The sequence below is a fragment of the Ipomoea triloba genome, chromosome 4 (genome assembly GCF_003576645.1).
Source record: "Ipomoea triloba cultivar NCNSP0323 chromosome 4, ASM357664v1".
NCBI classification, from domain to species: Eukaryota; Viridiplantae; Streptophyta; class Magnoliopsida; order Solanales; family Convolvulaceae; genus Ipomoea; species Ipomoea triloba.
The window spans coordinates 2,548,251-2,565,285 of NC_044919.1; the positions used below are offsets into that span (position 1 = coordinate 2,548,251).

Genomic DNA, 17,035 nt, shown 5'->3' on the forward strand with positions numbered 1-17,035 from the left:
CTTCATTCTGGATGACAAAATCAATAGTTGAGGTTTAACTCTATTTTTCACCGCAAGACATCCTTGGCATCTGATCTAGTGTCTGTGTATATATATACACATGCAAGACTCATATCAAGCGCTGGAGTTTGATTATAATCGGCAATTAAGATGATTCCATTTCAACTTGATCACCTCATTTTAGCAAGTAATAACCAACATTATATTATACTGTCCGATCCGCCTATATATACTACCTATACCTAATCATCGTCTAAGCAAGCTTAGAAATGAACGACAGACATGCTAATAAAGCATATTCCATACAATGCCAGAGACTCAGAGACAACACCACCTAAACCCCCACGTATTTAAACAAACACCGAGGAACACTATTACGTAGTACAGATCGAAAAACCAACAATAACAAGATGAGATTCCTCGCAGCAGTGTTGATGTTATGGATGATCGGTTCTGCGCACAGTTCCGATGAAACTATAAGTTATGGATGCAACGCAGAGAGCTATAGAGAAGGGAGCGGATTTGATTCGAGTCTGGGCTATGTTTTTGTGGATTTGGTAAATTCGACGCCGGTGAGTTTAGGATTCGATTTGTACGATGTTTCCCCTCCCAGCACCGGCGGCCCGCCGGTTTACGGGCATGGGCGTTGCCTGAACAGTATGTCGGCGGCAGAATGTTTCAGTTGCCTGGGTAGAGCTAAGGATATTGTCAGTGTTTGCTGTGATTTGCGAATTGGAGGTTGGGTTTTGATAGTTGGTTCTTGTTATATGAGATACGAGAGCTATGCTTTTAGATAGCAATTCAATATAGGCTAATTAATTAAGCCCATAATGTATATGGGCCGGTATGGATAAGTTGGTTTAAGCACAGTTCGTAGACAAATTATATTCTGATTTCTGAATCATCATCTACTTTGTAAGATATATTAATGTACCTACATTTGTTAATTTATGTACTCCCTCTAATGAGTATTTTCCATTGAGATTATTTTTTGTTTGCCAAACATTGAAAAATATGAAAATAACTTTCGTAAGTCATTTTTTTTTTTTCCAAACAGACGCCCTAATGGAAGAAATTTACATATATGGTCTAGATAACATACATATATTCTTAATAAACACCAGACTAGAAACTCCCGACACAAGAAACCAGGAAATAACAAAGAGTTTCGAAAGAGGTGGTTGAGTGAGTGGAACATAAATCTCGTATCTAAAATTTGATTTTTGTAACATTCTCTCGATCGAATCCATCACAGAGCTAGGGCTTTCTATTGCAGTTTGCCCCTCATATATGTTTTGCTTGCTTTTACAGATAATGATGTTTATCCAATATACATCCTACAGGTTTTCTAATCACTTAAAAGAAAAATCTATTAGTTTATCTAGTGTGCACAATCTACAGAAAGAACATAATCTAAATGTGTCTAATAATTAAAGGTTATCCATGCATACTCTCAAATAGGGAATTAATGGTTATGGTTTCACTCTTGAACGAAATAGTCTAGATGCTGTTATATTCTATTTTCCCTGCCTGGCCTAAAACTACCTTGACTTCTGCAAGATTATTCCATCTTAACTTGATTGCACGGTTTCAAAAAAAAAAAAAAAACTTGATTGCATCGTTTCCAGCTATCTTGATTTGGGATGTTGGGTATATACTCAACATTACATTGTCAGCCGCCCTTAATTATCCTCTAATTAAACTTAGAAACGAAATCCGACAGCTTAAAACAAGAAACGCCGGCGACAAACCTCAGTATATACCATTATACCACACAATGACCGACGGCGACAGCACCCAAACCTACCCATATTTAAACACCCGAAATCCTTAATCTCCGCTAAGTGCTCGCAACATGACATTGCGTCGAACGATGATACTCCCGACATTACTACTCTCAGCAACCTTGATCCTATCATCTTCTCCGGCGAGGAGCGCAGAGAATTCCGGCGCTATATCCTATCAATGCAACGTCCAAGAATATACACAAGAGAGCCGGTTCGGGGCGAGTCTGGACTATGTTTTCACCGATTTAATTCGCTCGACGCCGGCGATCGCCGGATTCAACTTGTACGTGGTTTCTCCTCCGGCCACCGGCGGCCCGCCGGTGTACGGCAACGCTCGTTGCATGTACGGTATGACGGCGTCGGATTGTGCGAGTTGCCTGCGTAGAGCTAAGCGTCTTGTGAAGAGCATATGTCCTTCGCGAATCGGAGGTTGGGTGTTCACCGGTTATTATTGTTTGTTGAGATACGAGACTTATAACTTCAACTAATTGAACAACCTTAGTGTAACCTAAGGAGCTGCTAATTAGTCTATGAGTTTAATAATGTCTTTCATTTCATACTAGAGAGCTTCATCTTCTTGCATCAATAAATAATAAATTTTGTATTTTGTAACCAAAAAATAATAACTTTTAGCCTAAAAGAGGTGCTCAATATGTCCATTAGAGTTTATAAAGTTTTGGTTCAAATATGTTATTCAACTAGATACATATTATCAAACTATGGTCATCGAACTTAAAAAAAAAAAGTTATAATTGAGTCCCTGAATAAAGTAAATTTATGCAATTTAACATAAAATACTTTGTTTATGTAGTAATAGATTGACGTTGTGGTTACCAAAATTGAAAATACTTATTTCAAAAAAAAATATTTAATAATTTTAAATAAAATAATTATTTTAAAATAAAAAATAAACTATTCACCCCTCCATTGCCTTCGTCTTTGTCGGAAACGAAGATCTCTTCATCTCTATGACCGGAGACTGCCTCTTTATCTCCATAGCCTGAGACGAAGGAGTAGTCTTCTTAGAGATCTCTTCGTCTCTAGGCCGGAGTCTGGCCGGAGAGGTACCTTTCAGCTTCTTTGTCTCAAGCTAGAGACAAAGGTAGAGGATGGCGTGAGGGATTTTTTTAATTTAAAATTATTAAAATAAAATTTTTAAAAGTATTTTCAAATTTGGTAATCACCACATTAGCTTATTACTAGGTGAAAATGTCATTTTAGGTTGAATTACATGCATTTATGTTGTTCAAAGATTCTGTTGTTGTTATTTTTTATTTTTTTATTTTTTTTTGAGTTTTTAAGCCCAATTGCAGTTTGGTGTGTAGTTAGATGACATTTCTTTTAATATTTATTTCTAATAAAAAAGAAAGCACATTAATTTTATAATAATTATGACAAAAAATTTTAAGCTTGCAATATTTATAAAATTGACTTACATTTTCTTATTTTCCAGCAATAATACTCAAATATTGATCTAACCTTAGATTAGTCTTATTTTTTCACCTGGAACATGTTATGACCTAAACCTTCTATATATTATAATAGTTTATACATACACTAAACACATGCATTGCAATGGAATGCAACAAAATAACATTATTAACTGATATTATATTTTCAACATTAACCCGGGGCTTTATGGTGTTTATGAGTTTTTCGACAGCATTTAACCACTATTTGCTACAGATGTTGTAGAGGTTGTTTGGCCTTGACTTGGTCGGTCATATCATTTTCAACCATTATTTTATGGACCATGATTTACAAATTCAAATATAAACATAATTAATTAGATAAAATAATAAATTGTATGTAAATATACATAATGATTTACAAATTAAAATATAAACATAATTAATTAGATAAAATAATAAATTGTATGTAAATATACATACGACGGGATTCAACCCTTTGACATTGAGCATACAAATACAATCCACAAATTCTACCAACTTAACTAACTTATAATTCAATAACATAAATGTATACTGAATTATTATAAGAAAAATCTGACAATATATATAAAAGGTAATGGTATAAAGACTAGAGTGGTGGACCCCTTCCAAGCATCCAGGCCCAGCTTGCCCTTGCCTAGGCTTGGGCTTGGCCTTGAGTTTTGTAGTTGGCTTGTTCTTTTCTTTTCTCACATGTCCTGACTTTGTGATTCGCGAATGAGTTAAATTGCAAGAAGTGTCTTGATTAAATGTTTTATATGTTTTCAAATATCTGTATAGTTGTGCCCACAATAGAGTCAAGTTCATATCCCCATTTAAACCCTGCATTCGTAACCATTAGTAAAGTAAATCTTTTGAATTTATTTTAGGTTTATTGATCATAAAAATGTAGTTTTGATTTAAGTCCGGCCGTCCAGGTAATCAAAAGTGTATTTGAACTTAAAATAGTTGGTTCGTTGCTTGACTTAGGTCATGATTGTATTAGAGGCGACAGTGTGAGGGTTCAATTTTCACTAGAAGCATGTATGGGAAATATGGCCAAAGAATACTAGAAGTTATATATTGGATTCTTTGTGCGCATATGAAGACTATGCGTGACTCGCGATTTATCTCTGTTATGGTTCTAGGAGTGGGGTCCTATGAGCTTAAGATTAGTTTGAAAAAATTGAGATCACCTAAATATTTAAATAAAATTAAAAGTGCATTTATGAAATAATATTCAATTAAATGTACAAAATGGTGTTAGATGAACTAATAATTATATTATTATATTTATGCGGAAAGGTCATCATATTTCTCTACCAATCCACCTAAAAGTCAAACAAGCATGTGATAGCACATCACTATGTAGTAAAAATATTGCCAAAGCACAATATACTTTAGTAAAATTTACTTGGTAGGTTTTCTTAGTCATGACTTATTGGATTTCTAATTCAATTGCTTTTTTAAAGCTATTTTGTGGGAGAAAGAGAAGAAGGAAAATGCTCGAATCCTAACAATGACCAAAAAGAGAAGTATAGATTTAATTTTGTTATAGGACAAATTATAACATTGTAAATGAAGGTTAAAATGATATTTAAATTATGTATATACAGTTAATTTATTATATAATTTTTGTTAATGGATTATATACTTCTAAATAAATTGAATTTATGTATATAATTATTAATTGAATTATATGTTAAAAATGTTAAAAATTTGAAACTACAAGTTTTTTTTAAAGGTAAAAAAGGGATTCCACTGAATGAGTCAGTGGGGGTGGGGGCATAGCATCAATCATTCACTCATTTTCTTACATACAAATATACAATACAATAATATATCATAACACAACTCTCCTGAAAATTAGTAAATCTCAACAAACCGACCACCACCTGGTCCGAGAACCCACCAACTCGTATATCCGGTACCGCCCCTCCGATCTGATCCCCTTTACCATTTTATATTTATTATCAAAATACCACGAAAAAGCTTTCCTTAATTAATTTGTATTGTCCGACGTTGTGTAGGCGTACGCGCGGCATTGTTTCAGCTCCGGCCACGGTTGGTTCGGTTATTTGAGGGCCTCTTCGACGTCGCCGGAGATCATGGCGTTCATTTCCGACCGGCCGTTTCTTCTCAAGGTACCACTCTTTACATATTGCTTAGACTATAACGGGCGGATGGGCATTCCTCCTTTTTTTTTTTCTTTGTTTTTGTTTTTTGTTTTTGTTTTTGTTTTTTTTTTTTTTGTTGTTTTTGTTTTTTTTTTTGTTTAATGTTCTTCTGGTGATTCATAAGATCAACGGCTGGAGGGGAGGCTGCCGGAGGAACAATAACGTTACTGTTCTTTCTTAGGATTCCTTAACGTTGTCATTATCTAATGTTCTTTTGTTTGGTGCTTTGGTCCGAGAGCCCGAAAGGTTCGCCGGAGAAAAGTTGAGCTAGTGCTCTCCGACTCCGAACCTAGTTTGGGCTCGGGCTCGGGCTCGGGTTCAATCATTGCCCATAAGTTTGCGAGCACAAAAGAAAAAAAATCAAAAAACAAAAAATAGAAAACAAAAGATAAAGTGAAGTTGGTCGGGTGTTGAATGTTTTAAGTTCGACTCTTGATGATCGTCTGTTTATTAACTTTCTTGATTTGAATTGTTCAATTAGGCTCGCTTATCTTTATTGGTCTTTTGCCTGGCAAAAGTTTACCCATAACCCAATTATCTTTTGTAATCTATTGCCGGGATGGGGTTTACCCAAAATGGTTCACAATTAAAGATAGTGAATATTTTAGTTTGTATCTTATGTATTAAATGAGACTAATTCAGTCAAAACTGGTCAGACCAAATCGGGCCGTTCACGGAATATATTTTGAAGTGAAACATGTAAGTGGTTTGGCCCATTTGGGCTTTCTTTAAACAAACACATATCCTTTTCTTTTTCTCTTTCTTTTTCTTTTTCTTTTTCTTAGAAAAAGTGAAGAAGGAATTTAATGCTAACACGCAATGTAACAAGTGCAACCATGACATTAATGCAAGTTGAAGTTGCAAATAAGCTTTTGCTTCAACTTCTTTGCAACACTTCAATCAAGTCCCGTCATGACAGACGTAAATTAAACTAAAATTTAATTTAAATAACACGACCCCATAACGTTTTACCTATTCGTTTTTCCCCCTTTAGTAATGCCTTGACACTTTGGGCATGTTGGATTCCTATAATATGCTAAGGACTACAATTTTCTTGTCGTGTCTCCTATGATGTCTTTGCTTTTGTATATTCTCAAGCGTGCACTCCTAGCCTCTGAATCTTATTTAGTTACAGTAACAAGAAAGAAACAAATGCCCATTATGATAAAGTTCAACAGAAGTACAGAACTGTGACAAAATTTGCAGAAAAAAAAAAAAAAAAACTTGGTTTCTTGAAATCTAAGAAGACAACAACATTATATATGTATGTATGTTGTGAAGGCTGAAACTTGTCCTCGAATGAATTGCGAGTTTTTTTTAATGTTTTGGTGCAGAATGTCCTGTTTGCTTGCCTGATTCTGTTCCCTGCACTTGCAATACAAAGTGGAGGGACAAGTAGCGATTGCTCGAAAGATTCGACCATGGGGAATTGCTTAAACACATCTTCTTCCTTATCTGCTTTTGATTCATCTGTGAAGAACATCATCTCGCTGCTAATCAATAACGCCTTCAAGCTTCCTTCTCCTTTGCCCCCTTGGCCTAAGGGTAATCAATTCCCCGCGATTCCTGCTTCAGAACATCATTTCAATCCATGATTCCATGTTTTAGAAACATTTGAAGTTGACAATAAGTGTTTCTGATGTCTGTCTGGTGTGTTTTAGTATTATAGTACTTTTTATGTGTAAATTGCAGGTGTGGATTTTGCGAAGGGGATTATTGATCTTGGAGGGCTGCAAGTGGCTCAGGTTTCGAATTTTACTAAGGTTTGGAGTACAGGAGAAGGCGGTCCTGGAGATAGCGGGGCAACATTCTTTGAACCATCAGCAATACCGGATGGATTTTTCATGCTTGGATCCTATGCACAGCCTAACAATATGCCACTTTATGGATGGGTTCTTGTTGGGAAAGATGTTACTGGGAATACCACGGGGGGTTCTTTAAAGAAACCGACTGACTATGATCTCGTTTGGAGTAGCGAGGGCAATGCAAAGGCGAAGCAGGATAGTCCTGGCTACATTTGGGTGCCAAAGCCTGCAGAGGGGTACGAAGCGGTGGGCTATGTGGTCACGGCCTCGTCTCAGAAGCCTTCGGTGGATAGAATCCGGTGTGTTAGGTCTGATTTCACCAATGTATCTGAAATCCAAGACTGGATTTGGGGGGCTGATGCCTTTAATGTGTACAGTGCCAGGCCTAAAGATAGGGGAATCCAGGCCCCCGGGGTGCCTACTGGGGCGTTCGTTGCTCAAACGAACCCTAATTCTTCCGTGTTGCTGCCTTGCTTGAAGAATTCAAACAAAAACCTCTCCGCTATGCCAAGCTCGAGCCAAATCGAGGCCCTGATGAAAGCGTATGGCCCCATGGTTTACTTCCACCCGAACGAGGCCTTCTTTCCCTCTTCTGTCGCCTGGTTTTTCCAAAACGGGGCGTTACTCTACACGAAAGGAAATGAATCTCGAGGAGTTGCGGTTGATCCAAGCGGCTCAAATCTCCCGCAAGGGGGCTCGAATGACGGTGGGTATTGGCTAGACCTCCCAACTAGTGATCCAGAGAGAGTAAAGAAAGGCAACATACAAAATGCATCAGCCTATATTCATGTAAAGCCAATGCTTGGTGGGACATTTACAGATATGGCAGTGTGGCTATTCTACCCCTTCAACGGGGCTGCCAAGGCTAAGCTCGAGTTCGTCACGCTCCCCTTGGGCAAAATCGGGGAACATGTAGGCGATTGGGAGCACGTGACACTAAGGATCAGCAACTTCAACGGGGAGCTAAAAAGCGTCTATTTCTCAGAACACAGCAGGGGGATATGGGTAAGCGCTTCTCAGCTCGAGTACCTAAATGGTACTAACAAACCCGTCGTTTATTCCTCGTTACATGGCCACGCTGCATACTCGAGCCCCGGGCAGAACTTGCAGGGGAGTGGAGATATAGGCATAAGGAATGACACTGCAAAAGGTGGGATGAGTATGGACACAGGGCTAAAATTCTCTGTGGTTTCTGCTGAGTATTTGGGGAAAGATATTGTTGAGCCACCATGGTTGAACTATGCAAGAGAATGGGGTCCAAAGATTAGCTATGACATTGGGAAAGAGCTGAAAAAGATTGCCAGATTTATGCCTGGAAAGGTGAAATCTGCACTGGAGAAACTTGTGAAGGATCTCCCCAGTGAGGTTTTGGGTGAGGAAGGACCAACTGGGCCTAAGTGGAAAGACAATTGGAGTGGGGATGAAAGGTCTTGAAGGTGACCTATGCATGTATTATAGTTCTTCCGAGATTGAGGTCGAAGTAGTGCCTGTCTGATCCGAGATCGAGGTCAAAGTAGTGCCTGTCTGATCTGAGATCGTATCTTTCTTTCTTTCTTTTTTTTTTTTTTTTTTTGAAGTAGTGCTTGTTTGATACAAGATCGTGTTTTCTTTGAAGCAGTGCTTGTCTGATGTGAAATCGTATCACCGTTTCTTTCCATCAGAATTACATGAAGGAATGAAATGGAGAAATTAGTTTATCCCAAAAAAAAATGTAGATTAGGGAAAGTGATGACTGAGTGTGAATTAGATGATAGGTATTGTGTACACAACCCCATTATTAGTAACTATAGACTTTGGATTATGAACCGGTTGTGACATTTGATCTCAAATTTTATTGGTTAAAGAAAAAAGATTCCAATATTGTGTATTATTTAGTAATTTTGTTGTACTTATATGTACCTAAAGATTATATAAAGTTATTAGACTTAACTTTGGCCAAGAGCCAAACCAAGATAAGTTGCTTTTACATGGAATTAAACTTGGAACCTGCCAAAGACCTTGTGGTCTAGTGGCACCCAATGTTTCGGTTAACACTTCCACATGGATAATGGGAGTGGGTTCGAGCCTTAATGGAGGCATTCATTTTTAATATATTGAACGTACATTATTCGTATACTGATGTTTCATTATTTGGTAGTATACCAAATACTGAACTTTTAGTACTTAAATAATGTACATGGTGGCAAATCGTCTCACTAACATGGGAGCCTTTCAGGACATTGATTGGAGGGTTTTTGAGCTCCTCCTTTGCCTGGCTTGGAGGCGATCACTGCAGATGACTTGTTAGGTCTGACCACGCCTAGGCGTGTGTTCACTAGTGCGTATAGTAGGAGTTTTGCCGAGGTCTCTCCTCACTTTCGATCAAAAAATAATATACATTTAAAAAATGGACCTTTAGTATTAAAAATGTAATTTATGTCAATGGTGTGTATGGTATAATGATTGGAACATGATCAACTTGAGTGGTACTCAACTAATTTGTAACTTATTGTTATTATCCCTATACTATATAACTCTAAGTATAGTATTTATTAGAATAGTTAATGCAAAATATTATGAAGTATTTGCATATATGGTATAGAGTATTAGAATATACATAGCTAGATATATATAGTTAACATTTTTAGCCCTTAAAATTTTGCGAAAATGACAAAACCACCAAAATTAAGACTAAATTATTATTAAATTAAAACAACTATTGTTAAAGCTGAGACTCTGAGAGGACTAAATCGGAAAGCATTATTTATATTTTTCCATATATGGTATATTATATTAGCATATATGGAGTGTTATAAATACATATTTTTTTTCCCTACAAGAATATCCGAAAGTTATATTTATGGTTATTTCTGATTATATAAATTTAAATTTATCCAACATAATTACTTCATCAATTTATTAAAACACAAAAAATTAATATTGTGCCCCACGGAGGCTCGAACCATGACCTCCCATTTGGGAAGCACAAAGAGTCAATACTTATGATTATTTCATTAATGTAGTATCTAAATATATATAAATTGAATTATAAATAACTTGGATAAAAGTTTCGTTACATATTAAATATACAAAATAAATGTGGATGGTGCGGTCGACAGATACTCTTCCAGAGCTAGCGCCGGAGGTTCCATACGAGACAAAACTGGATGTTGGCTAAGTGGTTTCACTTACAGTATAGGGAACTGTACACCCTTTGAAGCAGAAGCCTGGGCACTACTCAAAGGTGTGCAGTTGGCCGTTCACTTGGGTTTTAATCGAGTCATCTTCGAAAGTGACTCAAGCGGAATCTCTAACTACATGAAGGCAGCCAGGGCACCATCAATTGCAGCCCACAACATCCTGGAGGCATGTAGGAGAGAACTACGATGCATTGAGTGTTGGCAGGTTCTACAAATCACACGTGAACAGAATCTAGTAGCTGATTCCCTGTCTAAACTCTCTAGAGGGCTTCCAGGAGGTTTTAAAATTTTTTCCGAACCTCCAGATTGCATTCTTGGCTTACTAGAGGATGACTCTAATGGCCTGCCATCCTGGCGGGATGTTTGTATTTGTTGATCAGATTATGTCTGTTTGGGTATTACCCTCCTTAATAAATAAAAAAAAAAGTTTCGTTACATATTAAATATACAAAATAAATGTAATTAAATACTCTTTAATAAATACAAAATATTATGAGATAAATTTAGAACTGAAATGAGGACATATTACCTCACTTTTATCCAAATGGTCTTTTGTCCAGTTGTCTGCCATATCTTTTCTAAGAATATTCCAAATTTTGTATCTGCCACAAATAGTTATTGTAAAAATCTCTTTAATATTTTACTAAATTGAGTTATGGCCGCTGACTATATTATTACTGCAATTTAGGTTTCTACGAACAATCTTCCATTGTTTGTGCCACCACATAAAAATTCTCATTTCATCGTGCAAACTTGTTATTGTTGTTAAAGATAACGTTGTTAATGCATTCTATTTAGCAGTAGCTCTCGATAAATCCTAGGTTAATTGTCGCCGGCGATCATGGAGTTTTTGGCTCGTTTTTCCGTCTTGTCTTTCGAAAGTTTAATCCAGACCGTGTTTCTTGGTTGGATCGTTTTGTTATCTGCATTTGCAGGAAATGTGAATTGCTTGAATGTCTCATCTTTGGCCGGGAATTTCTCCGGTGTGTCGGCAATGGCGGTGGAAACCGTTTTCCAGTTTCCTTCTGCGTTGCCAAAATGGCCGCCGGGGAAGGGCTTCGGCGCCGGAGAGATTGATCTCGGAGGGTTAATAGTGGCGGAAGTTTCGAACTTTACGAAAATCTGGGCGGCCCAAGAAGGCGGACCTGACGGTTCCGGCGCCGCCATTTTCGAGCCGACCGCCGTGCCGGACGGGTTTCACGTGCTCGGATATTATGGGCAACCCAATAATGTGCCGCTTTTTGGGTGGGTTTTGGTCGGAAAAGATGTCACTAATGATAGCGCCGCCGCCGCCGCCTACGGCGGCGGCGGCGGCGGAGCTCTAGCTTCACCGGTTGATTACACCCTTGTTTGGAGCAGCGAAAATACCGGGATTGAACAAGACAGCGCCGCCTATATCTGGCTGCCGGTTCCGGCCGACGGCTACAACGCCGTCGGCCACGTCGTCACCACCTCGCCGGAGAAGCCGCCCCTGGAAAAAATCCGCTGCGTTCGCGTGGATTTCACGGACGTTTCAGAAAACGACGATTGGATTTGGGGATCAAACGGTCTAAATATCTACTCATCCCGGCCGAAAGACAGAGGAATCAAATTTTCCGGCGTAAACGCCGGCACATTCATAGCACAAGTATCCGACAACGGAACATCGTCGTCAGTGGCATGTTTGAAGAATCTCAACCCGAAAAACACATCGGCAATGCCGAATCTAAGCCAAATCGACGCGCTGATCCAAACCTACTCGCCCTGGATTTACTTTCACCCCGACGACGAATTCTTGCCGTCGTCCGTCGATTGGTTTTTCGAAAACGGAGCGTTACTGTACACCAAAGGCCAAGAATCCTCCCCGGTGGCCGTCCAACCTGGCGGCGAAAATCTCCCGCAGGGCGGCGACAACGACGGCGCGTACTGGCTGGACCTTCCACTCTCCGACCCCGACAGAGTCAAACAAGGAAATCTCCAAAACAGCACATTTTACATCCACGTCAAGCCAATGTTCGGCGCCACGTTCACCGATCTAGCGGTGTGGGTTTTCTACCCCTTCAACGGCCCCGCGAGGGCGAAAGTCTCATTCTTAACGGTAATGTTAGATATAAACAAATACTGTTGTAAAAATCAGTCTAAGTGAACTGCCTACGGACCCTATGTATTAGCGGTCCCGAGACCGAAGCAATTTCAGCATTAGACGATTTTTAGTTGGTCTGTCGACTAGACACTTAATTCGACCTCATCTGTGTCCAACTCAATCGAGTTTGGATTCAACTCGGTAGAATGAATTTTTTACTTGTTCGGACACTCCTATTCTATATTCCTCTAGTCATGTACTCAACTAACCATTTAATTAATTAGTTTAGGAAATTATAACAGTCTAACAAACAACTTCCATCTTAGTGAAAATAGATTAATGTATAACGTATTATACTAATGCAAAATTATATTCTTACAGCTACAACTGGGGAAGATCGGAGAACACGTCGGAGATTGGGAGCACGTGACATTAAGGATCAGCAACTTCAACGGGGAGTTAAAACGGGTATATTTCTCGGAGCACAGTAAAGGGACATGGCTGAGCGCCGCCGCGGTAGAGCTCCAGGACGGCAACAAGCCGGTGGTTTACTCGTCGCTGCACAGCCACGCGTCGTATCCGAAGCCTGGGCTGGTGTTACTGGGCGGCGAGGATATAGGGATAAGGGATGACACGGAGAGAGGTGACGTGTACATCGACACGGCGGCGAGTTTTTCGGTGGTGTCGGCGGAGTATTTGGGGCCGGCGATTGTGGAGCCGCCGTGGCTGAACTTTGCTAGAGAATGGGGTCCCAAAATTGAGTATGATTTTGAGAAGGAGTTGGAGAAGGTGGAGAGGTTTTTGCCGGGAAAATTGAAAGAGGATTTGGAGAATATCATTAAGAATATTCCTAGTGAGGTTTTGGGTGAAGAAGGGCCCACTGGTCCTAAGGGGAAAGATAATTGGAGTGGTGATGAAGATTATTAGGGTGTGTTTGGAAGAGCGATTGTAGTTGTCTCAAAGAGACAGATCGTTTGATGGTAGAATGTGGTGGGTTTTTTAGGTGTACAATTTCCATAGCTTTAGTACAAGTTTTATTGGTGGGAAAATAGTTCATTTGAAGCATTTTGGCAGTAAACTCAATAAATGGTTGAAAAATAAAATATAACTCTATTTTTTTTTTTGTAACGAAGAAAATTTATAATTATTACGTAAATGTGTGCATAAGGTAGATTTTATTTATGTGTAATAGTTCATAAATCACATATAACAATAAATTACACTATAAATACCCCTACAACTGATTAGACTAAAAAGATGTTGATAATAAATTAATAATCGATTCTCATGGCTTTCAAGCACAAAAATCGTGTTCTATCCACTCCTTTTTAGTACACTCTAACATATTTATAGTATATATGCTCAATAAAACATTAATTATGCAAAACAACATTAATACCATCAAATCACAAAGTACTTGAGTACTCTATCCATTTAGTCATCTATCGATTTTATTTTATTTTTTTAAATCGTATATGTAGTTGCCGAGGAAATTAAAGCGTTAAGCATGAGTCTACGGCTACCATCATGCCACCTACCTTGAAGTTCAATTCCATGACTAGATAACTACATACCATTTAATTAACTAATTAATTAATATATAGCATATATAATAATAAAAATAATAGTTGGAGACATAACATTTTGTCATCGTTAGTTGAGTTCAAAGAATATTGCTCCTTGACATTATCGCTGTTTGTAGGATAGGTATCCTACTTTTATTTTTTATTGGATAATTTGGAATGAGTATATTAATATTTTATTCATAACTAATGCTATAATCTATACCTTACATATAATGTATTTTAATGAGTAACATATATAACATTATAACTAACCTTATAGGGCCGTACTCACAAAGTTAATAATAGTTTTGATTGTAATACATTTTATATTCAATTGTTTTCATAAAAAGAACACGATATATATAAGCTGAGGATACACATATAACCGATATATATATGATAAATATAATTAAGACAGATTAGTACGTAATAACAAGATGCGTAGTCCCCTTTAAGACAATGAATATAATTCTTATAGAGAAGCTCTAACAACATCTAGGCAACGACTGAGCAGATCAAGGGCTCCCTAATGGTCAAGCTAACCATGTATATATCCTCTAGGAACGGTTTCACGTACCTCACATCCCCCTTGTCCGAGCTGACCTCCACCAAAACAAGAGGTTTATTTAACCCTTGGGTGGCTTGTGGCCTTCCTAGACTCGTCTCCTTGGGCTCACTAACGAAATATCTCTATCAATGCAATATATTCTTGATAGATGGCTATTTATAACAATTAATTTTTTTGTCTTTTCAAAGATTATATTTTTGAATTTATTTAAATGGATGTGTGTTATGAAGAAGTCAAGTAAGGTACAATTGAGGCTTGGTTAAGGGGTTAGCTGTGGAGGTCAGCCAAGGGACAAAGACTAGCTGTTGGTTCTTTATCATGTCGAGTCGTTTAAACCTAGTTGTAAATTTACTTTTCATCAATACGTTGATTCGTTTTTTTATAGGTCAAATTATTTTTATATGTAAACATGTGTTATATATATATAGTCACTCGCTGTTAGCTATGTCATCTGTTATAAAGTGGTTATCATACAAATAAATTAAAGATTAATAAAATGGGAAACAACAAAGACTACCTTAAAATAAATCGAAAGGACAGGGAAGGATCATCTCCTTCATCTGCCTATGCGACGACGTCTCTCTCTCTCTCTCACCTGAAACGGCACGCAGACTTTTGGTATTTGTACTACTCTCAACATTTCAGCATCAAACAACTTCCTACGGTTACCCAAACAGCGACATCCTGCTCTCTTTCTTTGACCTTTTCCCTTATATATGTCCGATGATGTTCGTATGATGTTCTTCATCAACACCTACTTGCCTTCATCTTTGCTTGCTTTCCGTTATTGAAGATATGTACAAAGACCAGGTAAGGAATTCTTGCATAAGTAAGATGTATACTTTTGTCTGCAGTGTATTCTGTTTTCTTTCACCACTATGAAACTAATTCAAATTTGACATATATAATAGTCGATGTTTATGGGTTAACCTAAAATACTTTTTAGGTTTTGAGACACATGCATGTCTTCTTAGTTTTCAGACGTACAAGGATATGTTATCAAGATTAGTTTTTTATGAGGTCCACTAAAAAAAAATTAGTTTTTTGGTGCGTGGTCGTGCATTTTTTTTTTTCTTCTCATTCTCCCTTTTCTTGTTGCCCTTGAAAATTTGAACAAAAACCATATTGTTGGGCTTGCTCTTAAAATTAAAATATGATGTTATCTTCGGGCAACCCCGACCCAATCGAGTTAATTAGTCATGCAATTGATAACCATAAATTTTCAAGTTCGACTAATTGACTCCTTGTGGGGCTGCCTATTGGCCTTTTCAATTTTAGCCAGTTAGTTGTGGACAATCTATCTTAATTTACGTTTTGATTTTTTGTTAGTTAAGATCACAAGGTGAATTAACCTCACCCAAAGCATACTTTCGAATAGCGGTTGCAAGTTTCTCCGTAAATCAAAGAAGTATATTATGTTATTTTCTTGTTTTGTTTTGGATGGTAACCCCCTCCCCCCACCTACCTTTTCTTTTTTCAACACCTGTATTCCCAATTTTGGATTATTTACAATCATATATTGGATTATATGCATGCTTAATTATGTATTGGTGGACTTGTGGAGTTATGGGTATTTCTTGAAATTGAAGATTTTGTTTTTCGGATACCTTTAACTTGTAAACTAGTAGTATACATAGGAGACTATTTATAAGAAATTTCAAGGTTAATTGTAATTAGTCTTATATTAGTATAATAATAATGTAATGGACCGGTGTTTTAATTATGAAATATAAATTAAAGTATGCGTATAGGTAGCTTATTTAGTGATGTTACTTGCAGATCAATGGAGGGAAAGAAGATGCATATGAAAGCCTAATTTATATCTGAAGAAAAGAGAAAGTTTTGGATGCTTTTTCCCATGGAAGAAATCACTTTTGCTCATCAGAAACGTTTGCCGATCAAAAGGTCAAACATGACTTTACCTTTTTATTTTATTTCTTCTTTTCTTTAGGTTTTTTTCCGTATTTCTGATTCATTTTTATCCACCGTCCTAAACTTGGCTAAATAATTTTTTTTATCACTTTTGGTGCATAGGTGGATAGTGTTACTAAACACTATCGATGAGTGGTTGGTAATATATAGCTATATATGAAGGACTTTTTAGGTCCAAAGTAGTCCAAAAGGTTATTTTTGTATAGGACTATTCATTTGATTAATTTAGTTAATAATTGAACCGATTTTGTAAAATATCGTTAACTTAATCGAAATTTCCAACCTATTTTCAAATTAACTGAATGCAAATTATTTTTGGTTAACTGAATTATTTTAAATAAATTTAAAATTTCTTAAAATTTATAAATGAAAAATTTCTATTCATAGTTTTACACCACAAATTATAAGTAAAAAAATTTAAAAATTAGTTTAATATTATGATTTATAAATTACAATATATATATATATATATATATATATATATATATATATATATATATATATATATATATATATATATATATATATAT

The 17,035-nt window shown here is 37.0% G+C and overlaps 4 protein-coding genes across 4 annotated transcripts in view; all 4 read left to right on the top strand.

Moving 5' to 3' along the window:
• The first annotated feature begins 410 nt into the window (after positions 1-410).
• Positions 411-797, top strand: LOC116017890 (antifungal protein ginkbilobin-like protein 1). Its single transcript, XM_031258547.1, has one exon. It carries the CDS (start codon positions 411-413, stop codon positions 795-797), a length of 387 nt encoding a protein of 128 aa, XP_031114407.1.
• Positions 798-5,076: 4,279 nt separating this feature from the next.
• LOC116014925 lies at positions 5,077-9,069 on the top strand. Its single transcript, XM_031254886.1, has 4 exons — positions 5,077-5,144; positions 5,248-5,361; positions 6,729-6,939; positions 7,087-9,069. The coding sequence occupies exons 2-4, from the start codon at positions 5,326-5,328 to the stop codon at positions 8,631-8,633; spliced, it is 1,794 nt and encodes a 597-aa protein (XP_031110746.1). The 5' UTR covers positions 5,077-5,144; positions 5,248-5,325; the 3' UTR covers positions 8,634-9,069.
• A 2,150-nt stretch (positions 9,070-11,219) lies between these two features.
• LOC116017893 lies at positions 11,220-13,367 on the top strand. Its single transcript, XM_031258550.1, has 2 exons — positions 11,220-12,455; positions 12,822-13,367. The coding sequence occupies exons 1-2, from the start codon at positions 11,220-11,222 to the stop codon at positions 13,365-13,367; spliced, it is 1,782 nt and encodes a 593-aa protein (XP_031114410.1).
• A 1,963-nt stretch (positions 13,368-15,330) lies between these two features.
• Positions 15,331-17,035, top strand: part of LOC116017535 (protein UPSTREAM OF FLC) — a 10,162-nt gene continuing 8,457 nt past the window's right edge. Inside the window, exons 1-2 of the mRNA XM_031258146.1 lie at positions 15,331-15,383; positions 16,353-16,478. Coding sequence (XP_031114006.1) covers positions 16,420-16,478 — 59 coding nt within the window. The 5' untranslated portion in view covers positions 15,331-15,383; positions 16,353-16,419. The remainder of the gene's footprint in view (positions 15,384-16,352; positions 16,479-17,035) is intronic.